The 16,428-nt window shown below is 41.6% G+C and overlaps 1 protein-coding gene across 2 annotated transcripts in view; it reads left to right on the forward strand.

Annotated features, from left to right (window-relative positions):
- The window catches only part of pdgfc (platelet derived growth factor c), a 104,291-nt gene that overhangs the window by 84,097 nt on the left and 3,766 nt on the right, over nucleotides 1-16,428 (forward strand). Inside the window, exons 5-6 of one of the 2 annotated variants that reach the window (XM_057850182.1) lie at nucleotides 10,803-10,995; nucleotides 14,107-14,327. In XM_057850182.1, coding sequence (XP_057706165.1) covers nucleotides 10,803-10,995; nucleotides 14,107-14,327 — 414 coding nt within the window. The remainder of the gene's footprint in view (nucleotides 1-10,802; nucleotides 10,996-14,106; nucleotides 14,328-16,428) is intronic. The other variant, XM_057850183.1, reaches the window with a different exon arrangement.

Below are 16,428 nucleotides of genomic sequence, written 5' to 3' on the forward strand. Positions count from 1 at the left end.
ACTTTACCAGTTGTTTCATTAATTGCTAGTTATTGTATTTTGTAACACTTTATTTGACAGTGGTGCCATAAGACTGTCATACAACAATCATAGTTATGACATGACACTGTCATGGCATAAATGAATGCTTATAACAGATGTCATTTAGTGTCATCTGGCAAACTATCTGATTTTTGAACGGATGTAAAAGGTCCGAGCTGTACATAAATGGAGTTAGTCACATAATTTTCCGGATGACACTTAATCACATCTGTCATAAGCATTCGGTAATGCCCAGGATAGTGTCATATCATAGTTATGACGGTCTTATGACAGTTTAATGACGCCACTGTCAAATAATGCGTAAGCTATTGACCCAAATAAATCCATGTATAAACCACGCAGGACTATAAGCTGCAGGATTCGAAATGAGGGAAAAAAGTAGTGGCTTATAGTCTGAAAATTACGGTAACTAAATATCATTCTTTTATTCCTCAATTACTGCGAACTTACTTGAATGTAAAGTAATTGCTATGATGGCTGCTATCATCTTGGTCAGACATCAATTAACTCATTCTCTACAATTGACAGCACTAGACGTCTAATCCATTAGAAGTGGGACCGTTGGCAGCGAATAAACAAACTCAAGCTGGCGGCCATCTTGGGTAGGTTGGGTAGAGTACTGATATTAGTATCGGAATATTACTGCAGCACTGTGCAACCCAAATGTTATCATGTGTAGACGCTAGAGCTGGGCAGTTTAACGAAAATTTACATTTACCAACATGGTTTACGATGACCGACGTAATTTTGACCATGTTGGTAAATTTGTTTTTTTTTAATGAAACAAACAAAAAAAAGTGTTTTCAGCCCGCTTTGACTATGTGTTGTTCGGCTATGCTCATTCCCCTTTAAAAAGCAGCCAGTGTGCTTTCATGTGAAGTCACATGGCTATCAGGAAATCAACGCTAATGCTAGCGGCTACCACTACAAGTGAACGTGATGGAGTTGGATAATAGTATAGCATTTCGAGTATAGCATTAGTCGACGCTCATAGTGTGGTGTTTGTGCCAAGAAAGAACTTGATGTCGAACGTCTGAAAACTTTGGGATTCGAGAAGGACGAAGTCGCCATCACCACCTGTGCCAGCGGCACTAGCCTTGTCGAAGCTGCTGAACTTAATGAGTGGATTGGGCACAGACTGCATCTAGCAATCAGTATGTCGCGTTATTTTGTATCTGTGTGTGTGTGAGATTTCTCTGATAGCTTTTATGATGGTATACACCATTTAGCATAATTTATAATCCAACAGTGTAGCCTAAAATATGACCGTTTAATGGCCGCAGCTATTTTTATGTATGTAAGTTGTTCTGTAAGTTGTCTGATACTCAGTCCTCTGTTGGAAGTGTACTGTTCAAGCCCCTTTTACTGTAGGTCATTTGTGTCACAATGATATTTTTGCACCGTGGCCGTCTTGATATTTATATTTTTGTACATTGTCCAAATCATATAAGCTGTTTAAATTTTTCATACTTGAATGCTTATTGCTTACAGGATATTTTTATTTACTTAATGTTTACACTGCATGTACAATTGTTAAATTGAAAGCTTTTAAATAAATCAATGAGAAACAGTTAATTTGTTCAAGCATTAATTCAGATTTTCAAATTATACAACAGTCCGCTTGGGCGAATCTATCAGCATTTATCGTTATCGAGGTAAATCTCCCCAATTTACCATGATAAGTACTTATGGCCATATCACCCAGTCCTAGTAGACGTACAAAAAAGCCATTTTCGTAATATTTTGTTAATTTCAGGGAACACAGAGATTTTGTCTACTTGTAACCAACCAAGGCATGTGTCTCTTCAAAAGATTGTCTGGAAAAACCATGACCTGAGACACACAGGAAGTCAGCCATTTTTGTTGTCAGTAAAATGAAATTTGATCTCAATGTTTCCCTCAAGTAGATCCATAAATGTCTTAAGAAGAGATGTGCTCAAAGAGAGTAGAAGTCTGTCATTTTTGTTTAAAAGAGTGGTCGAGCATGGAAATTTAATGACTCGCCAATTTCCGAAGAAAATTCGAATAAACAATACCAAATTTGTTAGTTACATTAATCAGGATCGATTGGTTAAAAAACGGCGCAGTGTGATAAATTGAAAAGCAAAACATTGGTCAATATTGTTATCTTTTAGATATTCTATATTTGCCGCCATTAATTCCGCAACTCTAAAAAGTTGAGTTTTAAAAATCAGCTTGGTGTGAACTCTCGTAGTTGGTGGGAAACGTTTATGACAGCGTTCTCTTAACTTAAATTTTGTGCAAAGTGACGGATAATGATCATGTAAATGTGAAATCATGTTGGAGATGTTACCTGCATGTCAGCTGTCCTTCCTCCTCTAATCCGCGGCCGTCTGTTTCTTTTCGGTAGCCGAAGTACTCCCATACTAGCGACTTTGTCTATTTTTGAGCGGGGAAAAAGCTCAGGTGTTGTGTCACTGACAGACAAAAAACAGAAAAACAACTGGAAGGGGATGGGTGAGCACTGCCGCTCCAAGCCACGGATATCTCGCTACATTTTTGGGACCTCAAAAATAGCTAATACCGTAACTACGGTATGACGGAAAATTTTAGTGGTTTTGAAACCGTGACGTTTTCATACCACAGTATACCTTGAAACAGGTAACCGGTACATGCCTACTAAGAGCTAGCTTTAGCACAAAATATCCTCTCTGTTTGTGTAGGCTACCCTTTGTTACATCCAAGTGACACCCGATGAAAAAAATGACCCAGGTGTCTTTACCATGAGTAGAAAGCCTCTATAAATTAGCCCTAACAGACACATGCACATTTCAAGAATATCATGTATTCATATTCATAAGCTCCTTGTTCGGTTCATTAGCAATAAATCCCTTTCAAAATCAACAGAGGTCTTGCGCATGTGTTTATATTTCTACTGGCAGCCATTGCAAGTCACAGCAGGCCCGGCCGGCTGAGGGAGCGCGCCGTCGCTAATTGGGGGAGGATTGCGCCGTCAAAATTCATAGGCTGTTAATGACTTCCAGTCGCTGGACTCTGCCAAGTTTCGGCTAATTTGCCGCTCACGCTACTGCCGCCGCTGGTTGCCAAGATCTGTCGGAGTTGCGCGTTCACGTCCATTTATCTCAGCGAGGCTCCCGCGAAACCGAATGCTGCTCTGCACGCTTTCTTAACGAGTCGCTCTCGTTTGAGCCACCGCGCAGATGGGCCTCAGATGTTGTTTTTTTTTCATCCTTCTTAAGAAGTATTCCCAGGAGAACATGTAGGAGTTTAGTGCCCGTACATACAGGAGATCCATGTGGGAAAATGTAGCTATAAACTGATTAGGAGAGGGCAAAAACAAACATCCAAAGTGATTGTGTGCATGTACGTGGGTTTGGTGTGCAACGCAGTAAAGGCATTTCTTTTCCAGTCAGATGAACTAACAGCAGCTTTTTTTTGTAAAGGATTTTTTTTTTTTTTTTTTCAAAAGAATGATGCAGTGTTGTTATCCAATACGATATTTGATTGCAAAATACATACTCAGTTCTTTTTGCATGACCACAGATCACCAAAAAATTGTTGTCCTGAGGTAAATTTGATTTCTACTACTCTTGATTGTAATGGAGGATATTTTTGTATTTTCCTTGTTAAATCATTGGTTGTCATTGATCGTGCTAGAGCTATTTGAAGTCGCAGGGTTGGCAGCAAATTAACGAATGATCATTCCCAGTTCAATGGATTAGACATCTACTAGTGATACAGCTGCCTCCTCACGGCAGTCCCTGCCATTCCCTTACCTCTTTTAACACACCACATGCATCATACTCCACGGGGGAGCTTCGGAGAGGGGCTGTGGGACGTGTGGCTGGGAAGAACTTCCATGCGGCGGTCCGACTGCTCTAAGCACGGCTCCCCCATTTTAATGCATACACTGCACCACCCTTCCCACACAATCCCATCACGGTGCTGGGTAATGGGTGCCAGTCGGGGACCTGGCAGCCTCAGTAATAGGGCGGGAAGTGGGTGCCACACTTTTTCTCTATGGCATGGCTCCCGGGACGTGGCCTCCTCTCTGCCTGGGCTGCCGGCCACGTGGGCGGGGGGTTCGAGGCTCCGGTCCCGTGACGGTTTCTCAGCACTGTCCTGCTTCCACCTCCCCCTCTCTCTTTTGCCTGGATATCCTCCATGCGCTCAGGAGTGGGTCGCTGGCCGGGCAGGAGGTGGATCCTGTCCTGCCCTGGACTTAACGGGCCATGGGGGTCCCGTGGGGTGCCATGTCTGTCGGGGGGCTGTGGTGGTGGCTCGTGGGCCAGGTGGGCGGGATGGCATGGTCGGCGGTGGCGCTTCCCCTCATCCCATCCCTGAAGGCCGGATGGATGGGGGCGCAGAGGGCCGTGGCACCACCCTAGATCACGAGGGGATAATGGCGGCCCTCTTGTGGAGGAGGGATCGGGATCGGCTGCGCTGGCTTGCCACCCCTCGATTGGCTGTGGAAGGGCCGTGGCTCCCGCGCAGCATTTCCACCCGTCTGCTGAACTATCACATGTCTGATGGGATTCACACATGACTAGGTGCAATTAGGCACACTCAAGTAGAGAAAATCGGTGTCATGAATAGCGATCAGGCAACATAGATTAGGATGCCAATATATCCACACTCAACGGTTTCACACAAATATTGGGTTCTTCACCTCACATGATTTGTGTACACTTGACCCCTCACAATCACCTATTTTTCTGACCCACCCCTTTCTCTTTGGTCATCAGGCCCCCCACATGGTGTCAACCGGAAATACAACTAGCTAACGATAGCACCAAGATATTCACAGTTAGTGTAGGCGTTCAATGTGTTTCTTGTTGTTTGTGCTTCTTCTTTCTCTCTCTCCTATTCTCGTTTTTTCTGTTCCCACATAACCCCTTCCTGTTCGCTTCTTTCTTTTAATAAACGAGGCACATTGAAAGATCACAATGGGAGTATGTTATACTCCCATGTGATACATTAAAACTGTTCAGACAAATCGCAAACTTCCATTCTCTGTGTCAAGCAGCTGAACAGGGCAGGTTAAAAATAGAATATATCTACTAGTGATAAACCTGATTGGTGGGAGGTTGCATCTTGCCGAGAGGAAGAACAACTTTATTCTTTTTAATTTATTAGCTGCCATTGATTTAATTCACTGCCAATCCTCCTATTTCGAACAGATTAGATAGAGATGGCTAAAAATAATCTCATTTAAAGAGTTTTAATTTAGTTTTTAAGGGCCACATGATTGGACGCCTATCATCATCAATGGCTCATTAAGACTTCATGAAAAAGGAGCATTTAATTTTTGATTGTTTATATTTACGTACTATATAAAATTAGGGATGTCCCGATCCAGGTTTTTGCACTTCCGATCCGATACCGATACTGGCCGATACCGATACCGGCCTATCTGAGCATGTGTTACAGTTTAAAGTTATTTAGCCTCCTTACTTAGTTGTCAGACTCATGTTGAGAAGGGTTTTAGTACTCTTGATAACAACTAGCCAGCTGAATTAGGTGAGTTTGAATAACACAAAACAGTTGGTAACAAGAAACTGACCTGTTTATTCAGTGACAAACACAAAACATTATAAATAACAAACAGAAATGGCATAGTCAGTCAGTAAAACGCGAAAATAATATTGTAAACTGTCTTAAAAAAGCAAAACACACAAACAACCTCAGTGGAAAATCCCACAAACCCCCCAAGCTATTAGATGCTTTTAATGTTTCGTGCATTAGTTACAAAAATTGTATAAAAAGCCTCTCAGGTTTAAATAAACTTGATACTGACTATTTCAGTATCAAGTTAACATTTTAAAACAGTAAATAAAATACTCAAGTCCCCATTCTGTATCAGCAGCTTTAAACTACATTCATTTAATTTTGCGAATCAACTGTTAAAGTTGTTAAAATTGCTCCCCTTATTCCATAATTTCCCCTCTGTCTACTTTGGACATGTGAAAGTTTTAAAACTGTTTTGAAGATAGATTCAAGTCAAGATTTTGCCGATTTAGGAGTATTTTAGATAAAAAGTTAATTAGGTTCATTTGGAAGGTTCACAACAGCCTACTAGGGAAGTCTCCTGCTTTAAGATGGCGGCTGTTTACTAACGCATCTAGTTTTCCATACTTCAATGTTGCTGACGGCGTCGAGTCTGTCATTTTGCATCTAGTTCTATATACATACGACATCTATTATCTACAGTAAAACGATGTTGACGTAGTTGGTAGCGGCTGTCAGCAGCAGTCAGGTATTCTTGTGTTTTTTATCTAGCAGCATGAGTTGAGCTAAAGCCGTGAGTCGAGCATTGGCATTACCCAGGTCTGTGACAAGCATGATGTTTACTCTCGGGACGCAATGAGTTCCGTTTCTCATTGCGTCCCGAAGACCGCGCTGTGTATTAGTTCCGCTTTACTTGACATATTTCAATCATCGGAATTTGGATGTCTGTGAATCGTTCTCGAATCTTCCACGGCCAAATCGCTGAAGGATGTAATGACGGCTGGGCATGTTGTACCATGGTTTTAAGTGTTGAATGGTGCGTCTTTACTCACGAGAGATAATGGCTCGTCATCCAGAATGAATTCTTCGGCAATGACTCTTGTTATTCCCTGGGCTTTGGGACTGTCGAGGGCCAGTTTGTCACGCATAGAAAAAGTTTCTGCCAGTTTTAGTTGCGTAGGACCTTTCTTTTTGTCTTCGGTTTTCTTAACATACTCCTCAAATTGTTTGTGGTGGTATTTCGGTAAATGCTTGATTAGGTTGGTTGTATTAAAACTTCTTAGAGCTTTACCACCACGTTTGACTTTATTGTGGCATATGTTGCACTCTGCCTCTTCGTCTTTGTCGTCCTTTAAGGTGAAATGATCTCACACAGCTGACATTTTTACCGATAAAGTCTCTCGGTAAATTGGGAGACGGTAATGTAGTGTGTTGAAGGTGTGCCGTAAAATGCGGACCGGATTTTAGGGAAACCCAAGCAAAAACCGTAATGGATTATGTAAATCGGTGCGCTGGAAAACCCGGACCGAACTTTCAGAAAAACTGGATCGGAAGTCTGGATCATAATTTTTCCGTGTCGGCCGATCCGATACCGATGCACATTTTTCTGCCCATATCAGCGTCCGATATGATTCAAATATCGGATCGGGACATCACTATATAAAATGGCATTGAGTGTTTTTATTGTATCAATATCATGTTCAAAATTTTAATATTGTGACAACAGGAGTCATTAGGTGTGAATATGCTTGCGGCCTATAATTCAGTACGACTTAACTTTGTTACTTATCTGTATTAAACATAAGTCTTATATTTGTGGAAAACGCAAATCGTGTGGTGGGCCGCTCATGTTGACCACTTTACTGTACGACTTTGAACTAACCTTTAAGGCAGATGGCCGCCCCACCCTTAAAACGGATTTTGCTGCAGGACTCCTTGGCTTCATTTCACGAAATCACTGTCATGATTCACAACTATAAAGAGAATGTGTAAAATAACAGAGAAATCAATTCCAGCGTCAAACAGATGAGGAATTCATTAGTGGTTTTCATATTTATATTCTTGAACGAGTTAATGGAAGTTGGTTTTCGCATTAGTACCTCCGATGGGAGTAACAGAAAACTAATCTCATTTTAAAAATTCAGCCCCTCTAGACAGTTTGATTTAGCAACATGAAATTTGGAAAGCATGTTTATCATGAGTAGACTCACAAAAAAGCCTCAAGGCGCCATGGCTGAGAACACAGGGTGTCTGCCAATTTGACTTGAAGTGGGCATTTTAATGTAATATTGGCTTTCAAGAGGTCCTACAAACACTTACCGGATTTTTTGCACTATAAGTCGCAGTTTTTTTTTTCATAGTGTGGCCAGGGTTGCGATTTATACTCTGGAGCAATTTATGTGTGAAGCTATTAACAGATTATTTAATTATTATGAACTTGATAGCCCGTTTTTATGCTATAGTTATCTGAATAGCTATGTTACAGTAACATACCAGACACGTTCTCAGTTCGTTGTTCATGAATCATGTAACGTTAGCATACTGTTTCATGTATTCAGCCTATTGTTCTCTGGTCTGTTTTTACTTTAAATTGCCTTTCAGATTGACATGCTGTTCTTGGTGTTGGCTTTTATCAAGTAAATTTGCTCCAAAAATGCAAATTATAGTCCGGCGCGACTTATATGTTTTTTTTCCCTCTTCATTGCGCATTTTTTGGATGGTGCGCCTTATAATTAGCTGAGACTTATAGCCGATAGTGTTGGGAAACTCTGTGTAGCTACCAATCAGTGTTGTTTTTGGTAGCCCTTTTAATTTTTGTCTTCATCTTTTGGACTAAAATACTTGCTAGACTTACTCATATTTTTGTCATTTCAAATTGTTTTTATCTCGGTCTCGTTTTAGTCGACGAAATCTCATACAAATTTCGTCTAGTTTCAGTCAACACTTACTCAAAAGGTTTTCATTTGTAAAATTCGTTTGAATAGAAAGATGAATAGAGGTTTCCAACAATTTTGAATTAACATAGACGGATGAGCACATATTGTAGCATCAACAAGGACAATGCCAACTTGTGATGTGATGGTAATACACACTCAGCAGGAAAAGCAATACATTATTTTCATCCATCCATCCATCCATTATCTTCCACTTAGTCTGGGCTCGGGTCGCGGGGGCAGCAGCTTTAGCAGGGAAGCCCAGACTTCCCTCTCCCCAGCCACTTCAGCCATCTCTTCCGGCAGGATTCCAAGGCGTTCCCAGGCCAGCCGAGCGACATAGTCTCTCCAGCGTGTCTTGGGTCGACCCTGGGGTGGTACATGCCCGGAACACCTCTCCAGGGAGGCGTCCAGGAGGCATCCGAACCAGATGCCCGAGCCACCTCAACTGGCTCCTCTCAACGCGGAGGAGTAGCGGCTTGACACCAAGCTCCTCCCGGATGACCGGGCTTCTCACCCTATCACTAGGGGAGAGCCTGGACACCCTGCGGAGGAAACTCATTTCAGCCGCTTGTATCCGGGATCTTGTTCTTTCGGTCACGACCCACAGCTCGTGACCAATAGGTGAGGGTGGGAACGTAGATCGACAGGTAAATCGAGAACTTTGAACCTTTTGGCTCTGCTCCTTCTTCACCACAACGGACCGGTGCAGAGTCCGCATCACTGCAGACGCTGCACCGATCCGCCTGTCAATCTCCCGCTCTCTCCTACCCTCACTTGTGAACAAGACCCCAAGATACTTGAACTCCTCCACTTGGGGCAGGATCTCATCCCCGACCAGGAGAGGGCATGCCAAACTTTTCCGGCTGAGGACCATGGTCTCGGATTTACAGGTGCTGATCTTCATCCCAACTGCTTCAGACATGGCTGCGAACCACCCCAGTGAGAGTTGGAAGTCACGTCTTATGAAGCCAACAGCACCACATCATCTGCAAAAAGCAGAGATGCAATGCTGAGGCCACCAAACCGGACACCCTCAATGCTTCGGCTGCACCTAGAAATTCTGTCCATAAAAATTATGAACAGAATCAGTGACAAAGGGCAGCCTTGGCGGAGTCCAATCCTCTTTGGGAACAAATTTGACTTACTGCCGGCAATGCGGACCACTCCGGTTGTAATCGGGGGGGGGGGGGGGGGGTCCGTTCATTTGTTTTACTCATCATAGGGGTCCTTTTGATCCATGCTTTGTTTGGCCCCTCACCCAGGACCTGTTAACCATGGCTGACCCTGCCAGGGGCTTAAAGCCCCAGACAACATAGCTCCTAGGATCATTGGGACACGCAAACCCCTCCACCACGATAAGGTGATGACTCACGGAGGGAACATTATTTTCAATTAAATTTATCTAGAAGCCACGAACTGTATGTAAAAAATGTCCAAGCATTGAACATCCTCTAGACTTACTGACCACAAAACCCAAGTGGCTCTGCTTTAGACTGGCGAGTGTTTTGAAGAGAAGCGCGGACAGAAAGACTTATAGTTCTTAAAAGATAAATGTTAGTATGTTAGTATATGTTAGAGTCATGATTTTCCTTATAAAGCAATCGCAACCCACTTGCGTCTGTCTGTGCGGTAAAACCTTAAAGGGAAATGCAACTGAAAAGAAAGTGCAGCCGGCTTGACCACGGAATTAGAAAAGCGGCTCACTTCAGACAGCAGGCAGACAACAATAACATTTAGGGAGTGCGTAAAATGGTAAAATGAACACACAAAAAACACACGATCGCAAAAAGGAGACATAAAAAGGGTCCGTGACCAGAGTTTGGAATCAATAATTTTTTTTTTTTTTTTTTTTAAACAAGGCAATGGTACAACTAGTAACGAGGGATACAAAAACTGTCAAATGGCAGCAAGTCAGTATCTCGGCAAGCCGCCTAGGATCGGTTTAAAGACACTGCTGACGAGCTGGAATTGGATGCAGGTAAAACGTTGGAAACTCATCCCACAGCTCTTTAACAAAACAATCTGACCAGCAGCAGAATGAGACAAAATCTCTAAAATCCACGTTTTTAGCCAGTCATCATCACGTCATCGTCATGAAAAAATTGCTCATCGACGAAATATTTTCGTTATCGTCTCTGTTGACGAAAACAACACTGCTCCGTATATGATACAATTTGCAATACAAGGCTCACTATAACGACTATTTCACAATATGGCGAAACAACAATTACCGATACATGGGGCAGGACATCAATCTTGATATTCCACGAAATACTATTCAATTGTTTTTTTAATTGTTTTATAACATACCTATTTTCTTTGATTTCCTCGCAGATTCCAGCAGATGGCGAGCCTCCATCCCAGCAGGACCTTCAAGATCTGTCGGCCGCTGTGTCGGGCCTGAGGACAGTGGAAGAGGTGATGAAGTATCTGGAGCCCGAGCGCTGGCAGCTGGACATGGACGACTTGTACAAAGCTACGTGGCACGTGCTCGGGAAGTCATTCATCCATAACAAGAAAAACAGAGGTAGAAAAGACTTCAGCGGTGTCTGACCAAGCCATAATAACAAATACATTACAATTAACTTGAAGCAATTGTTCAGTAATACGGTATTAAAGGGTACCACGGATAGAAAGACATGTAGTTCTTAAAAGATGAATAATAGAATAGGTCTTTATTGTCATTGTCAACAACAGAACATTAGTACGAGTTCTAATAATTTGCTATTAAAACCCTTCTTAATGTTTTCGTTTTAATAAAATTTGTAAAATTTTAAATAAAAAAAATAAACTAATAGCTCCCCATTGTTGTTGACGTCGCAGAAGGTGACATCACATGAGCTCCCTGCCGTACTTCCACAGCAGGGGTCCCCAAACTTTTTCTTGTGGGGGCCACATAACTTTTCCCTGCTTTGATCAGGGTCCGGGGTCAGTTTGTAACAGAAAAAGTGTGACGATTGCAGGAGTGCCAAAATGTAAAAATGTATTGTTTTTCAGAAAGCCACAATCAAATAACCCTTTTTGGATTCTTCACGGAACAAAAGTAGATAAAATAATATTATATAATAATTTTATTCCCCAGTCAAATTAACCCTCTTTTTCAGTTATTATTATAATATTATATAATAATAATAATAATAATAACTGAAAAAGAGGGTTAATTTGACTGGGGATCCCTCTGTGGGTGTGTGGTATAAAGCCGGAAACGCTATGGAGTTGTGACTCCGATCAGAGAATCAACAGGGGACGTTCAGGATTTGTTTGTTTCCTTTAATGATGATGAAAGGAGTATGAGATTTATTTTGTTGTATTATGGTTTCTGTGCATACAAGATAACCATATAACGTCAGTAATTTCATGTATATAACCTCTAAACATATACTGTATTATAAACATATCTAAATTAACAGGAACAACATAATATAAATGAAATACACTGCTTACATAATTTATGCAATGCTAATCATTCACAATAATGAGCATACACATTAAGAAGGAAAATAACTAACAATTTAGATAAGTGAATGGGCAACAAAAAGTGAATGGGCAACAAACAAAATTCAGCCTCCACCATGTAGCCAAAGGGGCCAACGATTAGCATTAGCGATTAGCACTAGCGGCTAACGGTTAGCACACGACGGCTAGTTGTTAGCTCGTGGCGGCTAACGAATGCAAGGGACCCTAAGCAGTTAACTCATCTGCCAAACGTGTTTATGCACTGCCAAGAAACACTTCTGCAATATACCCACCTCTCTCATTCACACACAACACTTGGATTGACACTAAACAGGACGGCACGCAGTGAAAGGCAGAAAAAGTGACTCGTCTACACCAGAGTTCTGACAAATTTTGCAACCCATCAAAAATTGCGTTTTGCAACCCATCAAAAATTGCTACCTTGCGATTTTGCGCATGCGCGTGACGTTAAAAATGGCCGCGAATGCAGCGATTCCAAAGTAAACACTACAAACTTTCTTTAAAGAAAGGAATATTTACTTAAGTTTGATCATGTAAAGACATGTACAAAAGTTCTCAGACACATCCTTCCATGTTAGCTGCACACAGCAACAGCACCCCGCGCTCTCGCTGTTAACGACTTCGCAGTGTCGTTAAGTATTATTTCACGCCATTTTCGTGTTGCACATGTATGTTTATGACGTATCTAGTTTAGTTAGCACCTTTGGATAACATTGAGAGTCCAACAGAATGTAAAAGAGGGCTTTTTCAGCACCATAAAAGCTTTGGGAGCAAAATTTTATAAGGGAGCAAATTTTGACAGAACACCGGCAGTGAAGGGAGGAGTGACAGTAACTCGTGCGCGCCAATGAAGGGAGGAGGGAAAGTGACTCGTGCGCGCGTCGCTTTTCTTAAAGAGCCAGCGTAATAACAATTAAACTAAAGCACAAACATGCAATTGGGCTTTCCTACAATAACACTATTAATTAAATAGATAATAACCAAATAGCCCTTCTTCACAGAAAAACAGCCAGGAAATAAATAACACTATTGGGGTGATCAAAATGCTTTCTGGTATTGTTCAGGGGGCCGGACCAAATGTGGGCCATAGTTTGGGGACCTCTGTTCCACAGTGTCACTCTAACTATCTGAGGTAGTGATTTAAATACACCACAAGGTGTCAATGGCGAGTTTTAAATTCATTACAGATCAAGCCAAGGAGTGCGTTTTGTCCCTCGACTGACGCCGTAGTTTTCGGTTTTACTGCGGGTTTATTGTACCTTACGTTCATTTGAGTGAGGTCTTCACAACGTACGAGACTCGTGATAATGGCTCCCAGCATCATACTTTGAATATTGTGACTAAATATTGCCATCCAGTGTATTTGTTGAGCTAAACGAGTTGCTAAAATGTTTTACCAAAGTCTGATTAAGTTTTGTGTGTATTTTGCATATCTTGATTGTGAATGCCAGCTTTCTTTGCATTGCTGTTTAACCATTTGAGAATAGGGCCTCCTTAATACAGATTAAAGCGCTTTTCTTTTTGTGAACATTTTTTTGAGAGATATGAATTTTATTTTAGTTGTATTTTCACTATAATAGACCGTATTTTTTGGACTACAAGTCGCCCCTAACTATAAGTCGCACCAGCAATAAAATGCCCAACGAATAGAAAAAAACATATAAGTCACACCAAAGCATAAGTCGCATTTTGGGGGGAAATTTACTTGATAAAATCCAACACAAAGAACAGATATGTCTTCTTGAAAGGCAATTTAATATAAAAACACAATAGAGAACAACATGCTGAATAAGTGTACAGTGTACTGTTGACAATTACAGGCCTCTCTAATCTTTTCAAGTAGGAGAACTTGCACAATTGATGATTGACTAAATACTTATTTGCCCCACTGTATATTTATTTATTTTTCACAAACTGTTGTATTGTATCAGCATCACCTAATACCACACAACTGTGTGTTATCGGGAGCCAAACAAATGGTATGCTCAGCCACTCCAGTGGAACCAGTTAATCATAAGTCAAAATGCTCTAAAATGGCTAGCACTCAGGTTATTGCTGCTCTAAAAAAGCTGGCATTGAATGAGTGAATTATGTTGTGTCAATTCCAAACACACGAATTGCCTGATATTCATCAGCATTTTTTGTCCTTCCACCCCCTGAGGAGGAGCTGACCTCAACCTGATGTGGGAGGAAGCACAGCTTTACAGCTGCACGCCGCGGAACCTGTCCGTGTCCCTCCGCGAGGAGCTCAAGCGGACCGATGCCATTTTCTGGCCCAGCTGCCTCCTGGTGAGGCGCTGCGGCGGGAACTGCGCCTGCTGCGCCCACCGCTGCTACGACTGTCAGTGTCAGCCCGCCCGGGTCGTCAGGAAGTATCACGAGGTAGGCCAGAAGAAATTGAACTTACAGTTTGAGCATTTGCCAGCCCTACCAGTTGAAATTGAAGGGCGGCCAATTATCTCAAAATTCATCGGTGAAATACAGTGCCCTCCGTAATTATTAGCACTCCTGAAAAAGATGTGTTTTTTAGCTTCTAATATATATATTTTTAATTCAAATAATATGGGACCTTAATGGAAAAAAAAGAGAAAAATCCAACCTTCAATACAAGTGCATTCATTCAGTGGGGAAAAAATCCTACATAAAGAAAAAAATATTTGACATCAAATAATGTGTTTCACAATTATTAGCACCCCTTGTGTTAATACTTTGTACAACCCCCCTTTTGCCAACAAAACGAGGTCTGGGCACTGAGATGGCCATGGGAGGAGCTTGATTTTTGTGTCTGGTGAAGCATTTCTGTGTAGATTTGGCCATATGTTTAAGGTCATTGTCTTGCTGAAAGACCCAGTGACGACCCATCTTCAGCTTTCGGGCAGAGGGCATCAGATTTTGATTTAAAATGTCCTGGTATTTCAAAGCATTCATGATTCTATGCACCTTAACAAGGCTCCCAGGGCCTTTAGAAGCGAAACAGCCCCACAGCATCACTGACCCACCCCCATACTTCACAGTGGGTATGAGGTGCTTTTCAGCATGCGCATCTTTCGTGGCACGCCAGACCCACTTATAGTGTTTGTTGCCAAAAAGCTCAATCTTGGTTCCACACAAAAATACACACGGTCCCAGGTAAAGATGTCCCGATCAATCGGCATCCTGATCGATCGGGTCCGGTCACATCATTTTCAAAGTATCGGAATCGGCAAAAAATATCGGCCATGCCTATTTTTTTATATATAAATATTTTAATTAAATCGTTTTCTTATTTAACGTTACAGACATAATATATTACACTCATCCAGTCTTTAGTTTAGGCTTAATGTAGAGTCATCACAAATATCCCAATAACAGCGGCAATTAATTTATTAAAAAATGTGTCACATTAGAATATTTAACGCTATTAAAATGTACGCTGCGCGATTCTCTCTGTCATTGTCGCGCTCAATCTGTGATTACACCATTTTACCTTTATGGAGAGATGAAAGGCAGCACAACATGAGCAGAGAGAACTTTAGCAGCCTTTCTTCAAGTAGATAATACCATGCACTCCCTCTCCCTATGATTAGTAATACCATGGGAAGCATTGTGGGGAAACAAGGTGACAATAGTTGTCTATCTTTACACCTTAAGTTATTTTCCAAAGCAAAGAAGATATATCCATTGATAGCAGGACGCACAGTCATGGTTTTACTTCCTGTCATGGTTCCACTCCCATCATGCATTGGGGCATGATACTGCAGGCATGTATCATTTACTGAAAGCTCAACAAATACACTAGATGGCAATATTTAGTTACAATACACAAAGTCACAAGTCTTTCTATCCATAATGCTTTCACTTCCCATCATGCATTGGGGCATGCCTGCAGTATCATTTACTGAAAGCTCAACAAATACACTAGATGGCAATATTTAGTTACAATACACAAAGTCTTTCTATCCGTGGATCCCTCTCACAGAAAGAATGTTAATAATGTAAATGCCATCTTGAGGATTTATTGTCATAATAAACAAATACAGTACTTATGTACTGTATGTTGAATGTATATATTCGTCCGAGTTTTATTCATTTTTTTCTTAACGCATTGCCAAAATGTATATGATCGGGAATGATTGGAATTGAATCGGGAGCAAAAAAAAGCTATCGGATCGGGAAATATCGGGATCGGCAGATACTCAAACTAAAACGATCGGGATCGGATCGGGAGCAAAAAAACATGATCGGAACAACCCTAGTCCCAGGCTTCAACTGGGACCGTGTGTTTTGTTCAGATGAGACCAAGATTGAGCTTGGCAAAGGCCCTGGGAACCTTGTTAGGGTGCGTGGCATCATGAATGCTTTGAAATACCAGGACATTTGAAATCAAAATCTGTTGCCCTGATGGCCAAGATCACTGGGTCTTTCAGCAAGACAATGACCCTAAACATATGGCCAAATCTACACAGAAATGGTTCACCAGACACAAAATCAAGCTCCTCCCATG

Source organism: Corythoichthys intestinalis, chromosome 11 (assembly GCF_030265065.1).
Source record: "Corythoichthys intestinalis isolate RoL2023-P3 chromosome 11, ASM3026506v1, whole genome shotgun sequence".
In the NCBI taxonomy this organism is placed as follows: domain Eukaryota; kingdom Metazoa; phylum Chordata; class Actinopteri; order Syngnathiformes; family Syngnathidae; genus Corythoichthys; species Corythoichthys intestinalis.